We start from the raw sequence: 26,677 nt of genomic DNA on the forward strand, positions 1-26,677 counted from the left end.
TGTTTTCTGGGCTTTTACTACAGTAACACCATGTTTTCCAGGCTTTTACTACAGTAGCAACATGTTTTCCAGGCTTTTACTACAGTAGCAACATGTTTTCCAGACTTTTTTGAATATTTCTGAATATCAAGCGATCACATGGTTAATGTAGATGTGCAGATGGTCGTGGTCCACAGCTGGTCCTGATGGATAAACTTGTTCAGATGAGAGATCTTATGCAACAATGACACAATGATGAGGTTTCATGTGTTTTAATTGGGTTAGTTTCATAATGACCTGTAGTTTCACCCAAATATTACAGCAACTTCATTACATATTTAACATCATGATATGAAATCTATGATATGGCTACATCTTCTTCATGATACTCATTGTGACTTCATGTTTGGCCGGCGTATTATTAATGTGGCTTTGATGCAATGAGGCTACAGAAAATATTTGCATGGCTTTGCTGTAAAACGGTCACTATGATAAAACACCAAGCACACACTGAACGCATTCATCATGAGCTTCCACAACTCAAATCAGGAAAATAAATGATTCGATGCACAAATTCAGTTGGCAACGTCAAGAACGTGTTACTATAAAAAAATAAAATAAAAAAAATGCAATCAACAAGTGCACATTTCAGTACATCATACATAAAAAACAGCTTTAAGATGAAAAAACAAACATATTCAGAGCATCAACAGTATTATTGGCAGACACTGAAGTAAATCATCAGGGGTCAAAGGTCATCTGTCCTCTGAATGATTTTCTTTGTTTTGAATGTTCATCAACTTTTAATGTTTCAGTTTTTCACTCCTTCATCAGTCCGGTTAGTGTTTGATGACATTGGCATTAATATTCATCTGGTTTAATTTGAGGTCATATTTACCCGTGCAGCTCATATTTCAAACCAAAATCAAAAGGCAAAATGTCATTTAATTTTAGGACCATAACATTTTTGTATTGTGACATTATTTCAACATTCAAACACAAATTCACATTACTGTAAAATTATTGTAATACATCAGGGCATGTTATGTTTTTGATTAATGGTCATTCTTATTATTGTAACAGTAATGCGTTAATTAAAGGCACTACATCAACTATTAATTAGTGCTGTGAAACGATTAATCGCATCCAAAATTAAAGTTTGTGTTTACATAATTTATGTGTGTGTACTGTGTATAATTATTTAGTGTATATATAATTACACACACATGCATGTATTTATTTAAGGAAAATGTGTTATTTATATATAATATAAATGTATATATATACAGGAAAGTATTTCTTAAATACATGCATATGTGTGTATTTATATAAACAAAAAAATAATAATTATACACAGTACACACACATATATTATGTGTACACTAACTTTAATTTTGGATGTGATTAATAGTTGCCCAGCACTAATATTAATGTAAACATTTTCACCCATTTTAGTAATTCATAAACAATGAGAATTTGATATAAAATGTGTTTTTTGTTGGATTTTGGTGTGAATACGAGCCGCTCGCAGGTTTCAGTTCACATGGCTTCATCACAAACATGCAGCTTATAGAAACAATACAAAATAATTATCATACAGCAGGATAAATTAGTGGTATAAATATTTTATGTACATGCTCTTTTTTACACTGGCTAGTGGTAAGAAGTAATGAAACATGCTTCTGTCCGGGACGTCACACACAGTTTTGGCACTCAATGACCAGCATTGAACCACGCCACAAAGGTCAACCTCAGGGTTTGACCTCTGACCTCCGGAGCACCTCTGGAGAAACACACGCGTGTTCAACTGTTCTGAGGTCAGCGTGACTTTAACACCCACTCGCAGTGAGGATTAGCGTGGTAAACGTCGAGTAAATGTGCGTCTGGATCCAGGCAGCGCTCGCCTAGAGAGAACCAACCGTTCTTCAGATTAATGCTTCATTATTCACTAATATTATATTATTACTAATAATACATCATATAATTACTAGGGGTGTAACGATCTCCTCATGTCACGATTCGATACATATCCCGATACTGAACTCACGATACCATATTACTGCGATACTCCAAGACATATGATAAAAGGTTACAAAAAATGTAATGTTGATTAAAATGCTAAATTTGATATATTACATTGTGTGTGTAAATGAATAGACTTGGACTTGGTGCTGAAACCCAAAGCACAGGACAATAGAGACACCAGAATAAACATATTCATGATTCTGAAGATGAAAATACTGAATTATTGTAGATGAATATGCTTGATCTCTGTCACTGACTAGATATATTTAAAATAATGTACAACACTTTTTACTGGTAACATCAGATATTTGGCATTATCAGGAGCCACAAATATTCTCATTATTATACATTATATTCAACATTATATATAGTAGTTTAATGTAGTACTGACACTAAAACTCTGAAAACTGGAATTTATTTCTCACACAGTATTTTTTATTTTGGTTTGACAATCCATGATACATATTGTTGCATTTTTGTATTGCGATATATTGTGACATGATAAATTGTTACACCCCTAATAATTACTATTTATCATTACTAATATAATTGCACTGATGATGTTGGACTCACCGATGTTTCCTCCCACCTCGAACAGACACTGTCTCTGTCGCCGACTAGCGCCTCGCGACCCGCGCCTGCAATCGACAGCGATTGGTTAACAACATGGGTTGGTTGGGTCATGTGACCTGTGTGTGTAAGTGCTTCACTAACCCGTTCTCGATGTCGAAGCGCGCCGTGATGTCTCTGGCCTTCATCTCGCAGCTCAACTGAATCGCCATTGAAACCTTCGCGTGAAGCGGCGCGTGAACTCTGATGACCCCGTCACGAAGATCAGTGACCTGAGGAACACACACACACTTTATTATATCTTATTATTACTAGTAGGGGTGTAACAATATATCGTGTCACAATACAAAAATGCAACAATATGTATAGTGAATGGTGAGAATATGTATCGTGGATAGATAAAAATTACTGTGATAAAAAAGTTTTCAGAGTCTTAGTGTTAGTAGTACTACATTAAACTACTATATTTCAATATAATGTATAATAATGCAATGGGGGAATATTGTCAAACCAAAATAAAAAATACTGTGTGAGAAATAATTTCCAGTTTTCAGAGTTTTAGTGTCAGTACTACATTAAACTACTATATATAATGTTGAATATAATGTATAATAATGGGAATATTTGTGGCTCCTGATAATGCCAAATATCTGATGTTACCAGTAAAAAGTGTTGTACATTATTTTAAATATATCTAGTCAGTGACAGAGATCAAGCATATTCATCTACAATAATTCAGTATTTTCATCTTCAGAATCATGAATATGTTTATTCTGGTGTCTCTATTGTCCTGTGCTTTGGGTTTCAGCACCAAGTCCAAGTCTATTCATTTACACACACAATGTAATATATCAAATTTAGCATTTTAATCAGGACATTTTTTGTTAATCTTTTATCATATGTCTTAATCATATGGAGTATCACAATAATATTGTATTGTGAGTTCAGTATCGTGATATGTATGAATCGTGACATTAGGGTATCCTTACACCCCTTTACTATTGATATTTTAGGTACTCTGGATGAGCATCAAAAACAGTGAACATTCTCAGTTGTTAACACTCAGTGCAAGTTAGTTACATGCTTTTCGCCAGTAGTAGGCGCCAAATGACGTCTTTGTGAGTGAGTCAGTCCATTCAACTAATTCATTCAAAAACTCTTGATTTATTTAGGAACTAAACAAGGTTGAAATTATTTTAATAATTACTTTATTGTTACTTTTTTGTAGAATTTTTTAATTATTATTATTTTTGAACATCACATTCGTGCTCAACTGTCGAGCAACAGGAAATTGCGCGCCAATATCGATCAGCACTGACTGACTGACGGCCGTCATGTGAAATCAGCGCTAAAAGGATGTTCCTCAGTGTTATGATGTATTATTGCACAACTTTATGACTGGACCGGGAGAATAAAACCGCTAACAGACGAAGGTAATCGCACACGCTCAGTTTCTCTCCGTCTTTCTCTGATACTCTATATAGGGTGCTGTAACTATCCCACGCCGTCGTTGCCAGTTTGAAGTTACTTTACATAACAAAGAAAGTGAATTAGTAACGGATCTGTTTACTATCAACGGCATATTTGAACATGTGTGGTAATTCATCTGAACAGATTCATATCGGGCGATGTTTGTGGCGCTCGAGTTATGTAACAGCATTTAATGTGATATAAGTATACAACCTATTGATGCCACATTCGGCCGCTACGAATACGTCAGCGCGTCCGCCATCTTGGCTTTGTCAACATTTCTGCTGTCGTAACAGAACAAAATCATAAAATCGCGTTCTCATAAACGACCACATCATAATATTAGGATACACCAGAAATTCTCCAATGTTTTCAGCGCATTTGAACTCAAATATGTACTTGAAGTCCCTCTGAGATTTTAAATTAATAATTCAATAATTTAACAACACAATCACATTAACGGCAGTGTTATTTTAGTATCCTTTATAATGTTATAGATACCGTTTTGTATGTATATTGATATACACACATATAAATGCAAACCATTAAGTTAGATACGATTAATCGATTTTACAGCACTAATTTTATGTTATGAATTTATATTATGGTTAATTAATCATTTTAATTCATTTTATTTAAATTTTATTTTAGTGCTTAAATTTAAACTAAATGTTGCCATAAACAACATGTTAACTTTCAATTTTAGTTAACTTTCATTTTATTCCAAATGTTTTTTTTATGGTTTTGGTTAGCTATAATAACCCTGGTTCACGGCTCCCCAGTGTCGATTAACTTATTTAAACGAGGAATAAAGATTCAGTCCTGGCGGGAACTATGGGTGATGCAGCACTCCCTAACGACTGATCACATGACTTTAAATTACTTTGTTTTTCAACATGTTTTTTAAGAACACCTATTAAAATTACTCTAAAGATTATTTTGTTTTTTTATATGTTGTCGAATATGTTTTTATGACTCTAAAAGAAATGAATATATCAAAAGGCAAAAGCCGATCTGGCATGGAGTGAGTGAAGTGAGACTGGTTGAGGACCAGCATCTCAGAACTCCTTTGACACTCATTTAATGCATGTTCTGACGTTGGTGAAAAGATTAAATATAGATGTCTTGATTAAAGCATTCTTCGGCATTAGTGGCTGTTCACACAGAACGTGTTTTTCCATTCCACTCTGCTACTTTTCCATTGTTTTTCAGTGTGAACGCCCTAGCCGTGTTTAACTGTTGCGCTCGCGTCTCGCGCATGACACAGCGTTCCCAAAACACAGCACTCAAGTTAAAATAAGTTAATCTAAAACACGCCTCGAGACCGTGCGTTTTTCCCGCGTTTGGCATCTTGCGTTTTCACTTTGAAATATTATGCATTCTGTGTGCACCGGCACTAGCTCCTGAGCGTGTATCATAAGGTAATTAAAATTTATCATGAGTTCTGAGTGTTCTCACATAACTCTGTCCTCATTCATTTGTTCATCTTTTTGTTTGGGCTGTTTAATATTAGGATTTTGTTAAAAATATTCTACCAGCACCACCCCACAATATTAAGCCCCGCCCCCAGGACCCCCTGATAAAATATGTTCCCACGGCGATGGATTCAGACCCATGAGCACTCACTTCACTGCGGTCTCGGTCCTTCTCCGTGTTCCATCGCCTCAGTAGTCTGCGTTTCGTTTTCTCTGACGTCGGCGTTTTCTTGCCCATGGCGGCTTCGTTCATTTTTCTGACGTGGGAGATCAGGAAACACGGGACCTGCGGATACGAATATCAGACGTCAGCGACTCAGACATATTCACGACATGAGCCCAGCTCATTTCTGAAAATCAAGCGAAACCATGGGTAATGTAGCTTTTCAGATGCTCACCGTCCACAGCATGACCTGATAGGGAATGTTTTTTGGATTTACTACAGTAACACCATGTTTTCCAGGCTTTTACCACAGTAACACCATGTTTTTTGGATTTTTACCACAGTAACACCATGTTTTCCAGGCTTTTACCACAGTAACACCATGTTTTCCAGGCTTTTACCACAGTAACACCATGTTTTCCACACTTTTTTGAGTATTTCTGTATATGAAGCGATCAGGTGGGTAATTAGCTGCAGATGCTCACCATCCACAGCAGGTCCTGATGGGTAATGAGGAGACGCACGAGTTGGGCGGCAGCAACGGCGACCTGCATCTCCTCCTGTTTGGCGTTCTTCCCGCGGAAAGTGAAAAGATTTGGCGCTACGATCATGGAGACGTTCCACAGACTCATGCGGTTCTTTTCCTCGTACGCCACCACCTTTCTCAGGAACTCCAGAAGAGCCTGAGAACACACACCGCAAACATCATCAGGTTTATATTACTAGAGAACTCCGGACAGGAAATTTCTCTGGAAACATGCATAAATGACTCGCGCTGCATTGAAGCTTCATTCCCTGCGAGTCGAACCCGTGACCTCTGCAGGGTCAATAACACCTACTGCATCTGTGCTGCGTTCAGCCGAGTTCAGCAGGAACAGAGTCAGCGCTGAATCGCCACATGAGAATATGGGCACAAAACATGACGTCAAACAGGCCTGATGCTCTCTCACGTCTGTGTGTGTGTGTGTGTGTGTGTGTGTGTGCTCTGAGTCCTGATCGTGTGTGTGTCTTCTCTGAGTCCTGATTGTGTACGTGTGTGTGTGTGTTCTCTGAGTCCTGATAGTGTGTGTGTCTTCTCTGAGTCCTGATTGTGTACGTGTGTGTGTGTGTGTTCTCTGAGTCCTGATAGTGTGTGTGTGTTCTCTGAGTCCTGATCGTGTGTGTGTGTGTATGTGTGTGTGTGTGCGTGCGTGCTCTGAGTCCTGATCGTGTGTGTGTGTGTGTGGTGTTCTCTGAGTCCTGATCGCGTGCGCGTGTGTGTGTCATCACAGATTCATGCCGCTCGACCGGTTCATCAACTTCACCTGAGAACATGTTTATTTAAATACTTAACACACACACTCAGTTCTCTAAATAGGGACATTCCAAAGACTCATACTGTTTTATTTACACTAAACCACGGAACACTTTTAAGATTAAAAAACAGTTATTTATTTCATTCTATCTTAACTTCTATAGATCTGTTTTTATAAATGCCAGATTGTGTCAGATTTAGCTGATGTCTGGGGAGCAGTTCTCGAACTTTAAAAATAAGATGTAAGCTGAAATCATATTTCTCATTTTTTGTATTTTTTACTTTGTTCTCCTGATACTGGATATAATGTTTTCCGAACAAACTCATATACATTTCAAGCTCATTAATACGTTTAGGCTATTGTGGGTAAAAACTAATTCTAAAAACCACGAACTATAATTTATAATTGGAAATAAAAAGCGTAAACTGAGCAAGTGTTATTTGATTTTAGTATCATTGAGATACTATTATATATGTATTTTATAATTTAAAATTATTTTTTTATATTTTAATTTTCTGTTTTCATTTTCATTTTAGTAAAAATAAAATTAAGTTTTTATTTGTTACTGTTTTTTGTTAAATATGTCCATATTGTTTTTATTCATTTATATTTCAGTTTTAGTTATTTTAATATATCAAGTTAAACTAAATAAAAATGGGAAATGTTGCTTTAGCGACTGTTTTTTATTTATTTATTTTTATTTCTAACAGTTATTTCAGTAACGGAAATGTTTTTATGGTTTTAGTTAACTATAATTAATGAATAATGGAACTTAATTATTTATAATTATATTATTTAATTATTTAAAATTACCGCCAGCCATAGTTTCAGTAAATAAACGGTTTGAAAATGTCATTATAGCAGAAGTATCATAAATGCATCGAGGGCCTTTTATTGTCTTTGAAAATGAGTGGTGTTGAAGTCAAAAAGCCTTAAATGATAGTTATTTAGTAGAGGTGTAACAATATATTGCAATATAAAAATGCAACGATATGTATTGTGTATATTTCACCTAAAATAAAGAGTTTTAGTGTCAGTACTACATTAAACTAGCCTAGAAATCTCGACGCACCCTAGCGGCAGCAAAAATTATTTTGCAGAAAGTGTGGTCTAGCAACTCTCCATAGACTTTTGAGCTGGAAAAACCAAACTCTGGTCAGGCCAATCACATCGTGTATAGAGTTAGTGGGCGGGCTAAACATAATGACGTCAGAGTTGTGATGGTTCCGCGCATAGTTCCGCGTGATTTCCCTGCTACTTGAAAACAAAGAAGATCCTGCTGGCGAACAGCGGTCTGTCGAATCGGCTTTGGCCGCGACTCTGGAGGACTTGGAGTTAAGAGAACGTCACTTAAGTCATTCTTAAAAAAGGAAGATGTGTTCGGAGTTTTGACGACCGGATAATTTTAATATATCAACTAGCTCATCTGACCACTCCGCCACAGCCGTTCGTTACTCTGATTGGTTGTAGCGCTGTCCTATTGCGTGCAGAGGGAATTTGAAAGACAACCGTTTATCCTCGCCCTCGGATTGAGGCATGCCAATGGTGAGTTCCCAGACCTAACATCTTCATAGGTCTGGCTTGCCAGGCTAACATTAAACTACTGTATATAATGTTGAATATAATGCATAATAATGGGAATATTTGTGGCTCCTGATAATGCCAAATATCTGATGTTACCAGTAAAAAGTGTTGTACATTATTTTAAATATATCTAGTCAGTGACAGAGATCAAGCATATTCATCTACAATAATGCAGTATTTTCATCTTCAGAATCATGAATATGTTTATTCTGGTGTCTCTATTGTCCTGTGCTTTGGGTTTCAGCACCAAGTCCAAGTCTATTCATTTACACACACAATGTAATATATCAAATTTAGCATTTTAATCAACATTACTTTTTTTGTTAAATTAGTCTTGGAGTATCGCAGTAATATGGTATTGTGAGTTCAGTATCGGGATATGCATTTAATCGTGACATGAGATTATCGTTACACCCGTATTATTGAGTTGATGATCTTCATAAACCGTGTGTGGAGATGAACAGACCTTCAGCGTGTCTCTGTTGGCTTCGGGAAGCAGCATGATGAGAAGATGAAGAGCCTGGATCTGGTGTTTGGGTGATGAGATACCTGAACACAGATAGAGAGAGAGATGAGTGACGTGACTGAACAGACACGTTTCCATTACCCTTCAAACTGCGCAAATTGAAAATAAGCTCAATGGAAACATGTCAATTTTGCAAAAACTCCCAAATATCGCAAAAAAGTTTTTACGCTCGCATGAGGTGGTTTTTCATGTAATTTGAAAAATAAATATTTTGTAAAACTGCATTGGAAACATTTTCAGGTCACCTAATGAACGAAAAATGTATGATTCTTTGAAGAAGACACGGTATGTTTTTTATTTAACTCATAAAAGACAAAAGTACTACAGGAATAATGGATTCTAAACAACAAAGAAATGCCACAATCAAGAGCTTGATGGAGAAACTCCCAGAAACCCCTCATACGAGCCGCTCTCGAGTGTAAGGGTCTTTCCTTGTCATTAAAGCATTAAATGGAAAACACGCCTACGTCTACTTTCATCAAAAATAAAACGGCGGTGGCTGGGATATAGGCTATGTACATCTACCAACATCCGTTGCTATAATTGTTGGAGTGACTTATCACAACAGGAAAAAATATGTTTTAGTCGCATAACACTGGCTAATGGCATTTAGAAAATATCGCAAAAGTTTGGCGCAAATCTGTAATGGAAACGCGGCTACTGGTGGACTCATGTGAGTGTGTGTGTGTGTGTGTGTGTTCAGACTCACTCTGAGCCGCTGTGAACGCTGGCAGATGCTGTTGGGTTAACAGAGGATACGGTAGCTCGCGGATAAACATCTTCAACAAACCCGCCGCGTCGTTCTGACGCACCTGATCCCAGTCGAAGCGATCCTCGTAGAACTTCAACTCCAGCTCCTGACGCAGGTGCTGTGGGAGACAGACACATGCATTCATGAATATTATTAATTTTTAAGGCCAGACAAGAAATTTGTTGAGGTCAATCTGTAAAGGACTACACGCCTGCACACATATTCAAACTGCGCGGCGTCAGCGTTTTCATAGATTCCCGTTTTTTTGAAGTTTACGCAAAGATAACGCTTTTCAAAATGTTTAAGGCTTGCACCTTGGAACCTGTTTCAAGGTTTGTGTTCTCGAGCAGCAAACACTGCTGTCGTGCGAATGAGCGGCCGGAACCCATTAAGGGTTTTCTATTTCTATTTCTAAGCGGCCCATAAGTTAATAACTAATGATCTTTGCAATGGAAGTGAATCAATCAAAACTAGCTTTAGCTGGGCAATAACTTTATTCTAGATCCGCTGTAAAGCCTAAACAATCTCTGATACTGTAATCTCTTATTATCACTGTAAAGCTGCTTTGTTAAAAGTGCTGTATAAATGAAGGAGATTTGGCTTGACATGAAACCGGCAGTTACTCATGGACAAATTCATCAGTTGATGAACCGGTCAAATAACACTGAATTAAAATTAAATTAAAGCTGGAATCAGTGGGAGAAGTCCAGGTCAGATGCTTTACGGATGTTTTACTGAGTAAAATAACACAAATACTGGACCAGGCCGTGTTGCTCTGGAGTGATGATGGATTATTCACCTTTACTCTGGATGCTGATCCCGGGACCCTGAGGATTCCCTCCGTCTGTAACCCTGTCTGCTCCAGTTTAGACAACAACTGAAAACAGAAACACAATAATCATTATCACATGAGACACAAACACACGTGCTGGGTATTAACATGGATTTCTGGACATTTACTACAAGAACACAAAGTATTCTTGAAATTTACTACAGTAACACCAAGTTTTCTGGGCTTCTACTACAGTAACACCATGTTTCCAGACTTTTACTACAGCAACACCATGTTTTCTGGGCTTTTACTACAGTAACACCATGTTTCCAGACTTTTACTACAGTAACACCATGTTTTCTGGGCTTTTACTACAGTAACACCATGTTTTCTAGGCTTTTACTACAGTAACACCATGTTTTCCAGACTTTTACTACAGCAACACCAAGTTTTCTGGTCTTCTACTACAGTAACAACATGTTTCCAGACTTTTACTACAGTAACACCAAGTTTTCTGGGCTTTTACTACAGTAACACCATGTTTTCTAGGCTTTTACTACAGTAACACCATGTTTTCCAGGCTTTTACTACAGCAACACCATGTTTTCCGGGCTTTTACTACAGCAACACCATGTTTTCCAGGGTTTTATTACAGTAGCACCATGTTTTTCAGACTTTTACTACAGTAACACCATGTTTTCCAGACTTTAACTACAGTAACCCCATGTTTTCCAGACTTTTACTACAGTAACACCATGTTTTCCAGACTTTAACTACAGTAACACCATGTTTTCCAGGCTTTTATTACAGTAACACCATGTTTTCCAGGCTTTTACTACAGCAACACCATGTTTTCCAGGCTTTTACTACAGCAACACCATGTTTTCCAGGCTTTTACTACAGTAACACCATGTTTTCCAGGCTTTTACTACAGTAACACCATGTTTTCCAGGCTTTTACTACAGCAACACCAAGTTTCCTGGACTTTTACTACAGTAACACCATGTTTTCCAGACTTTTACTACAGCAACACCAAGTTTCCTGGACTTTTACTACAGTAACACCATGTTTCCAGACTTTTACTACAGTAACGCCATGTTTTTCAGGCTTTTACTACAGCAACACCATGTTTTCCAGGCTTTTACTACAGTAACACCATGTTTTCCAGGCTTTTACTACAGTAACACCATGTTTTCCAGGCTTTTACTACAGCAACACCATGTTTTTCAGACTTTTACTACAGTTTTTCAGACTTTTACTACAGCAACACCAAGTTTCCTGGACTTTTACTACAGTAACACCATGTTTTCCAGACTTTTACTACAGCAACACCAAGTTTCCTGGACTTTTACTACAGTAACACCATGTTTCCAGACTTTTACTACAGTAACGCCATGTTTTTCAGGCTTTTACTACAGTAACACCATGTTTTCCAGGCTTTTACTACAGCAACACCAAGTTTTACAGACTTTTAATATAGTTACACCATTTTGTTGGACATTTACCATGGTAACACCATGTTTTCTACAGTAACACCATGTTTCCAGGCTTTTACTACAGTAACACCATGTTTCCAAGCTTTTACTACAGTAACGCCATGTTTTCTGGGCTTCTACTACAGTAACACCACATTTTCAGACTTTTACTATAGCAACACCAAGTTTTCTGGGCTTTTACTACAGTAACACCATGTTTCCAGACTTTTACTACAATAACACCATGTTTTCTGGGCTTTTACTACAGTAGCACCAAGTTTTCTGGGCTTTTACTACAGTAGCACCTTGTTTTCCAGGCTTTTGTTACAGTAGCACCATGTTTTCCAGACTTTAACAACAGTAACACCATGTTTTCCAGGGTTTTATTACAGTAGCACCATGTTTTTCAGACTTTTACTACAGCAACACCATGTTTTCCAGACTTAAACTACAGTAACACCATGTTTTCCAGGCTTTTATTACAGTAACACCATGTTTTCCAGACTTTTACTACAGTAACACCATGTTTTCTGTGCTTTTTCTACAGTAACACCATGTTTTCCAGGCTTTTACTACAGTAACACCATGTTTCCAGGCTTTTACTACAGCAACACCATGTTTTCCAGACCTTTACTACAGTAACACCATGTTTCCTGGACTTTTACTACAGTAACACCATGTTTTCCAGACTTTTACTACAGCAACACCAAGTTTCCTGGACTTTTACTACAGTAACACCATGTTTCCAGACTTTTACTACAGTAACGCCATGTTTTTCAGGCTTTTACTACAGTAAAACCATTTTGTCGGACACTTACCATGGTAACACCATGTTTTCAACAATAATGCCATGTTTTCCAGGCTTTTACTACAGTAACACCATGTTTTACAGACTTTTACTACAGTAACACCATGTTTTCCAGGCTTTTACTACAGCAACACCAAGTTTTACAGACTTGATATAGTTACACCATTTTGTTGGACATTTACCATGGAAACACCATGTTTTCTACAATAACACCATGTTTTGTAGGCATCTACTATGGTAACACCATATTTTTGTGGATTTGTACCAGGATAACAGCCCAGTCTAGTTTGAAGCAGTTGTGCTGTTGTTTTCTGACAGAGATGATTGAGATTCCAGCTCATTCTGACACACAGAGAGTCTTTATCAGTGACTGATAAGAGTTCAGGACTCATCAGCTGTCAGCACTGGGTTTATACCCTCCGGGAGTCTCCGTATCCTCCAGTCAGGTCTCCAGTTTCCCAACACATAACACTGACAGTGTTGCAACACGAGAAGAATATGATTCACTCCTGAGCGTTTATTGAAGCATCTATTTTTATTCTGTTTCTAAGCGTTCCCTCAGCAAACCTCTCAAGCGCCTGAAGGGGTGAAACAGTGAAACAATAAATGGCCTCCCTCATTCCACTTAAAAACAGAAACATCGAGGTCAAGACAGCCGTGTAAAACAAACCAGAGCACTTCTGGCCACCGCCTTTGTTTTTTGGAAAAGTGAGAGGAGCGTGGGCCGCTAGGTCAGGATAGTGTGAGATAGCGAGAAGTGCTGACTAGGAACTTTCCGGAAAAGCCTGCGCTCACAATCTTGATCACAGCATTCCAGTGTTTCTAACAACCGAAGAGGGAAAGAAGAGCCACGTACCTTCCTGAAAACCAGAGGAACTCTGGAGCCGGGATATTTCTTTTGGTCGTTCTCCAGCAGCGTAGTGAGAGGAACGCCGAAAATCCCGCTGTCTGTGAGAAACAAACGACAGCGTTAATAGTAGCGCTGCCCTACACTAAAGACGTTTCTAAAGTCGTTAATTTAAGCCATTAGTCGACTAATCGCACGTTTATATTAATAAGTTAAAAATCATAATAATGCGCCTTTAATTGCCTATATAATATACGTATGCCCTAATCAGCGCACAAATTCAAACATAAAGCCACAGTGCACCGGCAAACATAATGATTATGAATAACAGAATGAGATTGTCTAAACATTTTAATAATTCATTGGTAATGTTTTCTTTTTTCGTCTGCAGAGATTAAGTCGACGATGCTGGCTCTTCATATATGCACGTTTCATACGGATTACATAATCAGAGAATATTTAATTTCCATTGGAATCTGTTCATTAAAATGTAGATAGACATTTCAAGCTTTCCATAGATATTTCTTATGCAAGTATACGCTGAGTTTCTGCTTATTTATGTGATGCGCTCAAGTTCAACACCGAATCGACAGAATTTACAAAAACACGTTTTGTTGTTATTGTGAGTTTTCAAAAATAAAAGTAGACCCTTTACAGTTTGCATTACTCTTATTTGTATTGATAAAAAATGATTGAGTGTTTCAAGTTAAATGCAGTGATGTGTGGCAGTAAAAGCTCTCAACACAAACACTTAAATAAAATAGCGCACATTTATCTAGGTTAACATTAGACTTGCTGCTACTGTAATTACATGTTTCAAGTGATTTGCCATATTTGAGGTCAAATAATAATAGGGAATGTTTAGATTTCCTGCCGTTAATGATCTATCTGTTCGAAGCCTGCGTGATTTAGACAGTTTTTGAGGTTTTTTTTTCTGCCACTGAATGACTGATAAAATGTAGGTCAATTAAGCCTCTTCTAGTCGACTAATGGTTAGTGGATTATTAGGACGCAGCCCTAGTTAAAGGGATAGTTCACCCAAAAATGGAAATTAGCTCATGATTTTCTCACCATCAACTCATCCTAAGTGTATATGACATTGTTCTTTCAGACGAATACAGTAAAACATTTCCTGGCTCTACCAAGCTTTATAATGGCAGTGAATGTCCGTATATTTTCCATCAAAGTGCATCTATCCATCATAAAAGTGCATCTGTCCATCATAAAAGTGCATCTATCCATCATAAAAGTGCATCTCTCCATCATAAAAGTGCATCTGTACATCATAAAAGTGCATCTCTCCATCATAAAAGTGCATCTGTCCATCATAAAAGTGCATCTCTCCATCATAAAAGTGCACCTGTACATCATAAAAGTGCATCTGTCCATCATAAAAGTGCATCTGTCCATCATAAAAGTGCATCTATCCATCATAAAAGTGCATCTATCCGTCATAAAAGTGCATCTGTCCATCATAAAAGTGCATCATAAAAGTGCATCTGTCCATCATAAAAGTGCATCTCTCCATCATAAAAGTGCATCTGTCCATCATAAAAGTGCATCTCTCCATCATAAAAGTGCACCTGTACATCATAAAAGTGCACCTGTACATCATAAAAGTGCATCTATCCATCATAAAAGTGCATCTGTCCATCATAAAAGTGCATCTATCCATCATAAAAGTGCATCTGTACATCATAAAAGTGCATCTCTCCATCATAAAAGTGCATCTGTCCATCATAAAAGTGCATCTCTCCATCATAAAAGTGCACCTGTACATCATAAAAGTGCATCTCTCCATCATAAAAGTGCATCTGTCCATCATAAAAGTGCATCTGTACATCATAAAAGTGCATCTCTCCATCATAAAAGTGCATCTGTCCATCATAAAAGTGCATCTCTCCATCATAAAAGTGCACCTGTACATCATAAAAGTGCATCTATCCATCATAAAAGTGCATCTGTCCATCATAAAAGTGCATCTATCCATCATAAAAGTGCATCTATCCGTCATAAAAGTGCATCTGTCCATCATAAAAGTGCATCATAAAAGTGCATCTGTCCATCATAAAAGTGCATCTATCCATCATAAAAGTGCATCTGTCCATCATAAAAGTGCATCTATCCATCATAAAAGTGCATCTATCCATCATAAAAGTGCATCTGTCCATCATAAAAGTGCATCTGTCCATCATAAAAGTGCACCTATCCATCATAAAAGTGCACCTATCCATCATAAAAGTGCATCTGTCCATCATAAAAGTGCACCTATCCATCATAAAAGTGCATCTGTCCATCATAAAAGTGCATCTGTCCATCATAAAAGTGCACCTATCCATCATAAAAGTGCACCTATCCATCATAAAAGTGCATCTGTCCATCATAAAAGTGCACCTATCCATCATAAAAGTGCATCTGTCCATCATAAAAGTGCACCTATCCATCATAAAAGTGCACCTATCCATCATAAAAGTGCATCTGTCCATCATAAAAGTGCATCTGTCCATCATAAAAGTGCACCTATCCATCATAAAAGTGCATCTGTCCATCATAAAAGTGCACCTATCCATCATAAAAGTGCATCTGTCCATCATAAAAGTGCATCTATCCATCATAAAAGTGCATCTATCCATCATAAAAGTGCATCGGTCCATCATAAAAGTGCATCTATCCATCATAAAAGTGCATCTGTCCATCATAAAAGTGCACCTATCCATCATAAAAGTGCATCTGTCCATCATAAAAGTGCATCTGTCCATCATAAAAGTGCACCTATCCATCATAAAAGTGCATCTGTCCATCATAAAAGTGCATCTATCCATCATAAAAGTGCACCTATCCATCATAAAAGTGCATCTGTCCATCATAAAAGTGCATCTATCCATCATAAAAGTGCACCTATCCATCATAAAAGTGCATCTGTCCATCATAAAAGTGCACCTATCCATCATAAAAGTGCATCTGTCCATCATAAAAGTGCACCTATCCATCATAAAAGTGCACCTATCCATCATAAAAGTGCATCTGTCCATCATAAAAGTGCATCTGTCCATCATAAAAGTGCACCTATCCATCATAAAAGTGCATCTGTCCATCATAAAAGTGCACCTATCCATCATAAAAGTGCATCTGTCCATCATAAAAGTGCATCTATCCATCATAAAAGTGCATCTATCCATCATAAAAGTGCATCTGTCCATCATAAAAGTGCATCTATCCATCATAAAAGTGCATCTGTCCATCATAAAAGTGCACCTATCCATCATAAAAGTGCATCTGTCCATCATAAAAGTGCACCTATCCATCATAAAAGTGCATCTGTCCATCATAAAAGTGCACCTATCCATCATAAAAGTGCATCTGTCCATCATAAAAGTGCATCTGTCCATCATAAAAGTGCACCTATCCATCATAAAAGTGCATCTGTCCATCATAAAAGTGCATCTATCCATCATAAAAGTGCATCTATCCATCATAAAAGTGCATCTGTCCATCATAAAAGTGCATCTGTCCATCATAAAAGTGCACCTATCCATCATAAAAGTGCACCTATCCATCATAAAAGTGCATCTGTCCATCATAAAAGTGCACCTATCCATCATAAAAGTGCATCTGTCCATCATAAAAGTGCATCTGTCCATCATAAAAGTGCACCTATCCATCATAAAAGTGCACCTATCCATCATAAAAGTGCATCTGTCCATCATAAAAGTGCACCTATCCATCATAAAAGTGCATCTGTCCATCATAAAAGTGCACCTATCCATCATAAAAGTGCACCTATCCATCATAAAAGTGCACCTATCCATCATAAAAGTGCATCTGTCCATCATAAAAGTGCACCTATCCATCATAAAAGTGCATCTGTCCATCATAAAAGTGCACCTATCCATCATAAAAGTGCATCTGTCCATCATAAAAGTGCATCTATCCATCATAAAAGTGCATCTATCCATCATAAAAGTGCATCGGTCCATCATAAAAGTGCATCTATCCATCATAAAAGTGCATCTGTCCATCATAAAAGTGCACCTATCCATCATAAAAGTGCATCTGTCCATCATAAAAGTGCATCTATCCATCATAAAAGTGCATCTGTCCATCATAAAAGTGCACCTATCCATCATAAAAGTGCATCTGTCCATCATAAAAGTGCATCATAAAAGTGCATCTGTCCATCATAAAAGTGCATCTGTCCATCATCAAAGTGCATCTGTCCATCATAAAAGTGCATCTATCCATCATAAAAGTGCATCTGTCCATCATAAAAGTGCATCTATCCATCATAAAAGTGATAAAAGATGCACTTTTATGATGGATAGATGCACTTTTATGGAATTCAGAACAGAATCGGCCATTCACTGTCATTATAAAGCTTGGAAGAGCCAGGACATATTTTAATATAACTCTGATTGTATTCGTCTGAAAGCAGAATGTCATATACACCGAGGATGAGTTGAGGGAGAGTAAATCATGGGCTAATTTTAATTGTTGGGTGAACTATCCCTTTAACAGTGAGTTTCAGGAGGTTTCTGAGTCTGATGATAAGACGCACCTCGTGCTTTACTGCGCTCCACGCGGTTCCTCTTCATCTCGATGCCCATGGTGTCGTAGAATGTGGTCAGTTCGATCAGAGAGATGTATCCAATCTTCCTGATGTCCTCCGACGACAGATCGTTCACCCGCGTCACACCCTGTCTGGGCTTCACAGTCTGAAACCCCTGAAGAACACCACAAACCTCATTAAAATGCTTTCAGTAAATGCTGCGTTTTTGTTTCGAGCAACAGAAGAGTAAACACTGCCGGCAAATGCGCATTTCTTTCCCGTTTTCTTTCCTGCGATGACATGGTTAGGGTTTAGTTTGTTTTATTTGGAGCTGGTATGCACACGTTTGGGCTCAGTAAGAAATTAATACTTCTATTCAGGAAGGGCGCATTAAAATTGGTCAAAAGTGACAGTAAAGACATTCATAACGTTGTTCTTTTTACTTTCTATTCATCAAAGAATCCTGAAAAATACGGTTTCCACAAACATATGTTTTCAACACTGATAATAATCATAAATGAGCATCAAATCATCATATTATAGTGATTTCTGAAGGATCATGTGACACTGAAGACTGGAGTAATGATGCTGAAAATTCACAGGAATAAATTACACTTTACTATATATTCACATAGAAAACAGCTGATTTACATCAGAATAATATTCCACATTCTTACTGTATTTTGATCAAATAAACGCAGCCTTGGTGAGCATAAAAACAATCTTACCGAACCCAAACGACTGTTTATCTTTTAGCAGTGCTAATATTATAATAATGTTGACTAATACTAATTCACATTCTGAATTTGTGCGATGTTTAAATTTGACAGGACAGGATTATGAAATCAGAATCAGTTTAAAAGGGAAAATGCACATTAAAGGCCACTCACACCCAGAACAATAACCATAAAGATAACGCAATATCTTTCTGTTTATTATAAGCTCACTGCAGTTTTGTCGTTAAACGCTCGTTAAACCAGGATTGATTCTGATTGCCTGCCAATGTTTTATCCTTCATCAGCAGGATGAAAAAATATTCTGAAAGTGATATCGTTCCTCTGTGCCTTTACAGATGTGGTGTGGCTATTCTTGTACATTAAGAACGATTTCTAGAACTATATCTTTATTGTTATAGTTATCGTTGTCAGCCTTTAGCCTCTAGTGCTCTTCAGTCATTGTGGACTGAAATAACGTACGTTTTGTTTTTTTAGAATTTCTTTCTTCAAGGTACAAAACTTGGTAAAGGTTTTGGCACTTGCTTTGTGAACAAAAAAATCATGGACATGATTGGAACAGGTTTAATGGTCCTGAAAACAATAGTCACACTTCTGCTCCTCGCGGTCAAAAATAAGCGCATTGGAAATGAATGTGAGAGAGTTTCCTCTAGTGGAAGCGTTTAGTACTGCAGCTGAACAACATCTCACTGAACGATAATTTACTGAGATATCAGCTCACATTTGCAACACAACTTGTTTAGATTTATGGCTTTGATTTTCATGCAGTTTTAGAGTAAATCGTGATTTTGAAAATATATATTTAATATAAAATTGAAAATAGTATTTTTGTGCATTTACAAAACACGTAAAATTCTGCAACTATTTTAAAAGTTGACTTTTTTAAACATTTTTCACTTCAGCAATAATCTGGCAAGTGTCGTGTTTGAGGAGAGATCCAACTTCAGTCTGTGTTTAAAGCATTCAAGATTTACCACAGTTTAAGTTAGAAATTTAATTTTCAGGTCTATGCTCAAAAAGTTAATAAATGTATTATAAATACAGCGTAAATATCATTGAGTATAAAAAAAAAATCCCCATAAAACACAAAATATTAAATAAAACACATTATCAAACTAAAATATACTACATTAATTTCATTGACAAAAAAAAACGCGAAGAGCACCAGAGTGTTAAAACTCCTCTTTCCTATAGTCTAGTGTCAAAAATAGATCAGATCAGGATCATCTCACGTTGTTTTTAAATGTGCTATACAAATAAACAACACTATCTTATACACACCGGTAAATCCTTGTCGTCTTTACGGATCCTCCTGCAGTCTTGGCATTCGCGGCCCTTCCGGTGAGCTCGAGCTCCTTCTGAATACGGCACGTCAAACGATAACAGGATGGGCTCTGAAACGCTGCTCGAGCTTTTACTGTCCGGCGGAGTGAACACCGAACACGCTGGAGGAACTGCACACACAAGACATGGAGTGTTACTAAACCACACAACATTAAGCCTCACTAAAACCTCATCAATCACCAATGATCATATTCCATGAGCAAAACCATAAACACAGCCACTAAAATAATAACTCCAGCTTTAGCTCTATTTCTCATCATGTACTGTAAATATCATGTGATGTTCCTCATTTGTTCATCACTTTTGATAAAAGCATCTGCTAAATTAATATTTAAATGTAAATATATACAGTCAAACCAAAATTTATTCAGACACCTTCGACGTTTTAGAAAATGGTGATAAAATATGACTAGAACCCAGTTGATATTTGACTGGTTTTGTCCGTCCTTCTGTTAGACTCTCACACATGAATTATGTTGAATATCTGTCAGCTGTTAAATTTAACTACACAATTAGATAATACCAGTTTAGCTCAACCAGTTACCAAGCAATGCTTCATGTTGTTCAGTCTGTGGTGTAAAAAGCTGCATTAGTTATTAAAGAAAAAACACTTAAAACATGATCAGCTCAAAGTGTCCCAATCATTTTTGGTCACTGTATGAAGAATTATTGTGTATAATATGTCACAGTTTCCTTTATTTTGCTCTCCTCACTTACAGAAATGAACTATAGTGTCCTGCACACACTAGTAAATATGATATCTGGTAATCTAAAGAGGCTCAAACGTTGTCCAACCTTTAGGAGGATTCCACTGGGGAAGTTTGGGAGCGATCTGTCCGTTTGGAGAAACGGGAGGCGTCAGTTCCGACTGTAAGAGAACACAATGACATCATTATCACACACACACACACACAGATCCCGAAAAGAGTGCTCATGAGGTAAACATGTTCTGATTTGATAAAATAACCCATAATCAATAATTGCAACAGGCCTACACTACTTTTTGTGAGTGAAGAGAAAACACTTTAAAAAGGGCATCGCATCCCACGTGTCATATTACATCATTTCAGCAAGTGTTAGCATGAGTTAGCATGTGTTGCGTGTATAATGTCTGGATAGATGATGTCCTGCTGAACACTGGACTTTTGTTGGACTATTTCAGTCCAATGAATCTGTCCTTCACATCCAATCACATGATGAGATACTTCAGCTGTCAGAGCAGCTGACCGTTACTCACGACTGATTCACCCTGAACACCCGTCAACACTTCACCCATGTGTGTTTCAGTTTTAAAAAGTTTTGACCTAGTTATTTGATGAAAATCTCACATAGAGCTGCACGATTGTGGATAAATTGAGACTCGCAATTTTTTTTGTGTCACAATTCTCCCATTATTCTGAATAAACAACTAAACAAAATAACATGTAATTTACTAGAGGTTGTGACAAAATGTTAATTCCTGCAGTCTATTTATAAAATATATTTAATTTGAATTCATTATTTTTTCTAAATCGATTCAATGACTCACCCAACGACTTGTTTTCATTTCTGGATGAATCAGCGTTTTTAAACACATTTCTTGAACGAATGATTCAATGACAAATACAAGTTTTTAACCTTTACTTGTCGCCACCTACTGGTGTAATAACGTAATTGATACAATCTTTATCTGAAGCGTGATGTATGCAGGGTTCTCCAATCATTCAGTGCGCATAAACCCCGCCCCTGCCAGCACATGCTCCGCCTCCAGTTTTAAAAACCACGCCCACATCTCAACATCCAATCAACAACCGATGCACAGAACCAAGTCCCGCCCAACATTTTCCGATAACTAACACTCGAATGTACATCACACTACGAAAGAAAAGGTCTGTCTCTTCTTCCGTTTAGTCTTGACTTCAAGTCCTCGAACCTCAATGACACTGAATGACATTTTGTATTCTATTTACATCATTTACCAGATAAGAAGCCAAACTCGGATGTGTCGTTTCAGCAGGAATGTGGAAGGTTTGTTGTCTCCTGCTGTCATGAGGCTAAATTTAAACACGTCTGGGGTTTCCTCATGTGTCTCATTCCAGTCTCGGTTATTTTGAGACACATTCACACGCTGAACAGACGGCGACAACAGCTGCGGCAGCAAAGGATCATGGGAAATGGTCAAAATGAAACGCCTGTGAGAAGACGACACCTTCAAACCTGCAATCGTACGCTGAGTGGATGAAGCTCCTTCTGAATGTTAGGAAGTAGCTTATCAAATTGATTCCTATGAAGGTAAAAGAGTAGCAAAACTTGAGGGCATGTAGATGTGAATTTGAGCTCTTTTCACAATATTTGTACTTTTACGCTAAAATTTACAATCACCGCTTCAATGTGAAAACCTGTAAAATTAAAATCTGAAGTTGAATGTTGAGATTTGCACTCGCAGACGACAGTCACAAACCTGTATTCTGAGTTTGAAGCTTCAGAAAAGTAGACACAAATGTGTAAAATGCCATTCACAGAAACACAATGACAGACACAAACTTGTAGTGCATAGTTGCACTTTCATTTACATTCACAGTAAAATCTCATTAGGCATTTGCAAATTCTCAGATCTGTCACTGCAATTTAAAATTGTGCCTTGACTTTTGCAACTCTTTTTGCGATATATATATTCGATTAAAAAATAACTGCACTTGCAACTCAGGTGCGGCGAGAGAGAAAGGGGGGCAAAGGAGTCGTCTTATTGGTTGGCGCCTAGCCAATGGGATTGCATTTGTACGCGATGATGTCACGAAACGCCAACATTTCGCGGACACGGGTTTCCTGACATCATCACGTACAAAAGAAATCCCATTTCATTCAGAGTTGCAAAAGTGAATGGCATTTTACACATTTGTGTCTACTTTTCTGAAGCTTCAAACTCAGAATACAGGTTTGTGACTGTCGTCTGCGAGTGCAAACCTCAACATTCAACTTTACAGGTTTTCACATTGGAGCGGTGAGTGTAAATTTTAGCGTACAAGTACGAATATTCTCAAAAGTGCTCAAATTCACATGTACATGCCCTCGAGTTTTGCCACTCTTTTACCTTCATAGGAATCCATTTTGATAAGCTACTTCCTAACATTCAACAGGAGTTTCTTCCACTCAGCGTGCGGTTGCACGTTAGCTTCATGCGTTCGCTTGCGCTCACCGAGGCGTCTGGCATGGAGAAGACGTCCCGCACGTGTCTCATGGGTTGCCGGTTCCTCTTGCGCAGAGTTTGCGTGTAGTTATCGACCCGCTTCTTCACCATAGCGGCCTGTGATCGCGTGAGTGTGGAGAGAAGCGCCTCGGCCGGGCCGTCGCTCTGAGTTCCCGTCACCAGTGTGCTAAGCCCCGCCTCCTGGAGCCACGCCTCCTCAAGCTCCGCCTCTGAACCAATCACACACACACTAATTAGACTGCAGAATCACATGATGTCAAAATGATGATGGCAAGCATTTAGTTACAGTGAAATGACATACTTAGCTGAATTGAGTGATGAACTCTGCAACATTAGGGGCTTTCGCACCGGTAGTTCTAGGATCTAGCCTTAGGGACGGTTCTCCGAGAACTAATGCTTCCTCTGGGAACGTTTTCCTGGTTGCGTTCGCAGCGCCGGAGGAACTCGTGACGTATTGTTGAGACTTTTATTTTGACAGCGCTGAGAACGCCAGAGCTAGCATTCTTCATGTTTATTAGCTTACAATCTAATACGTTATTAAAAAGAACTGTTATACATAAAAAGTAGACGGTAATAAAGTTATTAGCGTGTGCGTGTGTTTGATGTTCAGTGTTGCTGTGCAGAAATACATGATCATGTTTCTCTCGCTCTACTCAACTACTTTGGATTTCTCCTCAGCGTAAAGATTAAGAGCTTCATCTGTCTCTGTTTTACATGTTCGTAGAGTTGGTTTCTGGAGTAAATATACAGGCTATAATCTGCTTTTTAACAATGGCGGCTGCTGGTGTTTCGCGTGCGTTCGGCCAATCAGCGAACACTAACGTCACTGTAGTTCATATAGCGCTGGTTTAGAGCGACTCTGAAGTAGGAGTAAATTAGTTTCTTTAAAAGAGTTCCTGGAACTAAAATCGTTCCCAGTTCCTGCGGTGCGAACACGCCAAAATCCGGGAACTCCCGCCAATCGTTCTGGGAACGATGAAACGGTTCCTCCGGTGCGAAAGCCTCTATTAAAGGATCCTGAACACGCAGTCTGAAATTCTTGTCAGAAGTTTTCCCACATTACAAAATAAATACGACCTCACGTTGTGTCAATCGCGTTTACAGAGCCTGCAAAATTTTCGTCCGTCAAAAAAATTCGGATCGGTTTGGATTTTCTGCGTTTTCCGCATTCGTAGCGAGCAGTTTTGAGAGTAAGTTAATTTTATTTATAAAGCACATTTCAACATAGCAGAGTTATCCAAAGTGCTGAACATAGTAAAGAAAAAAGTAAAAGCACAGTAACGTAAAACCAAACAAAACAAACAGTGAAATGCTTTTCTGACTCAGTATTTTTCTCTTGTTTCCAGTCCAAAAATGTAAAAATTCTTAAATCAAGGTGCATTTACATAGATGAGTGAAATGACATAAGATATTATGTCCCGTTTTCCGGGGCTTAAAAAAAGACAATCTGGGTAAGAAAAATAATCTTAATTCAAACAGAAAGAAGATTATTTTTCAGACCCCATTGACAGGGAATAGAAATCCGTTTTCTCGGCGCACTCGTGAGGCCAGTGGGGGTAAACTGAGCCGGTCCTGTGGGATACGCACCGTCTGAGCTGACCCGCTCCAGATCCTCGGGCCGGTCCTGCCGGTCCTCCTGGATGTTCTTCATCTCGCTCCAGTAATCCTCCATGGAGTCTCGGGACACGGAGCGGTCCGGAGCGAGAGGAGACACGGAGCCGGGAGAACTCATGCCTAGCCTCGGATACTGAGCTTTCCTGACACACAGAAGAAGAAGAAGCCGTGAGTCCGCGCGAGAGACTAGCGCGCTAATATACACTCGATCAACAAGACTTCTTCATCTCGTCTCGTGTGAGGAAACAGCATTTGAAAGCGTTCCTTCAAGTCACGTTTATACAGCGCGTTTCAAAGCAGCTTTACAGAGATAACAGGAAAATAATGCAACAAAGTTTGTTTCTAGATGGAAATATTTTCAAAGTACATCTTAAGTAAGTTCAGTGATGGTTCATTTCTGTTGTAAAAAAGTTATTAATTTAGTTCATTTATATATATATACAGCCGCTCTGGAGAAACCGTGATGTCATCGTCCAGTTCAGTTCTCATATATATCTCTCGTATAACTATACTGTATACATATGCATGATTATACTTTTCAGGGGGCCGACTTTTCTGTATTTAAAATCCTTTTTTTTATTGATTTCATTCTAATTTTCTGAGATTCTGAATTTGGGGTTTTCATAAGCTGTAAGCCATAATCATCAAAATTATAACTTTTGCACGATATTCTAATGTTTCGCGTTTCACCTGTATGATGGTGTCAATGCAGGAGTTCAATAATATTGATGAATATTAAATGTCCCCAACTAAGCAAGCCAAAAGCAACAGTTGTTCATGTGTAAACGGCAGATGTGTCAGATCATAAATCATAACAAGTGCATGTTCAGTGATGGAGACACTACAGCATTTCCATAAACTACTCATATCAGCTTCATCTCTGGGTTTCTGTCAAATATTGATAAGTCTACAGGAGCTGCTGATGATGATGATGATGAAGGTTTCTCTCATGGTCAGTAAGTGAACTGGCGTCACTCTCAGCGAGTTATCGATCAGCGCGATGGAGCCTGAATTGTGTTACATGAGGAACTTAATTGCCTTCGAAAGTTCTTGCCTGTTTACACACATCAAGCCTTCGCTAGAAACACAATCAGCACTCGAAGCTTTAGCTGGAAAAACACAACGACGTTTGCATGGAGAGTGTGTGGATCTGAAAACATGAGTGTGTGTGTGTTTCGCTTCAGTTTCTCTTTTCATCTGATGAGCCGATATGAACACATTTCAGCAGGACACTCTAATGCATAAACATATTTATGATCTGATTATTGCTGATGTTATCAGACAGTCCGGACATTAGAGCAATATTCCAGGTGAAATGCGACTCCATGCGTTTATTTGATCAAAAATACAGTAAAATTTATGAAATATTATTCTGATGTAAATCATCTGTTTTCTATGTGAATATATAGTAAAGTTTAATTTATTCCTGTGATCAAAGCTGAATTTTCAGCATCATTACTCCTGTCTTCAGTGTCACATGATCCTTCAGAAATCACTATAATATGATGATTT

At 38.0% G+C, this 26,677-nt stretch overlaps 1 protein-coding gene across 3 annotated transcripts in view; it reads right to left on the reverse strand.

Moving 5' to 3' along the window:
* Positions 1-235: 235 nt before the first annotated feature.
* arhgap28 (Rho GTPase activating protein 28) overlaps positions 236-26,677 on the reverse strand; it is a 39,429-nt gene continuing 12,987 nt past the window's right edge. For all 3 annotated transcript variants that reach the window (XM_077218534.1, XM_077218540.1, XM_077218548.1), the window contains exons 2-16: positions 25,139-25,308; positions 23,540-23,760; positions 21,160-21,232; positions 20,302-20,474; positions 18,296-18,461; positions 13,750-13,841; positions 10,638-10,715; positions 9,797-9,956; positions 9,028-9,110; positions 6,168-6,365; positions 5,671-5,805; positions 2,719-2,846; positions 2,578-2,642; positions 1,361-1,883; positions 236-1,166 (exon numbers count right to left, since the gene is read on the reverse strand). In XM_077218534.1, the coding sequence (XP_077074649.1) occupies positions 1,798-1,883; positions 2,578-2,642; positions 2,719-2,846; positions 5,671-5,805; positions 6,168-6,365; positions 9,028-9,110; positions 9,797-9,956; positions 10,638-10,715; positions 13,750-13,841; positions 18,296-18,461; positions 20,302-20,474; positions 21,160-21,232; positions 23,540-23,760; positions 25,139-25,308 (1,828 nt within the window). In that variant the 3' untranslated portion in view covers positions 236-1,166; positions 1,361-1,797. The remainder of the gene's footprint in view (positions 1,167-1,360; positions 1,884-2,577; positions 2,643-2,718; positions 2,847-5,670; positions 5,806-6,167; positions 6,366-9,027; positions 9,111-9,796; positions 9,957-10,637; positions 10,716-13,749; positions 13,842-18,295; positions 18,462-20,301; positions 20,475-21,159; positions 21,233-23,539; positions 23,761-25,138; positions 25,309-26,677) is intronic.

This window comes from Siphateles boraxobius, unplaced genomic scaffold, assembly GCF_051911475.1.
Source record: "Siphateles boraxobius isolate OS27281-9 unplaced genomic scaffold, OSU_SipBor_1 12, whole genome shotgun sequence".
Lineage (NCBI taxonomy): Eukaryota > Metazoa > Chordata > Actinopteri > Cypriniformes > Leuciscidae > Siphateles > Siphateles boraxobius.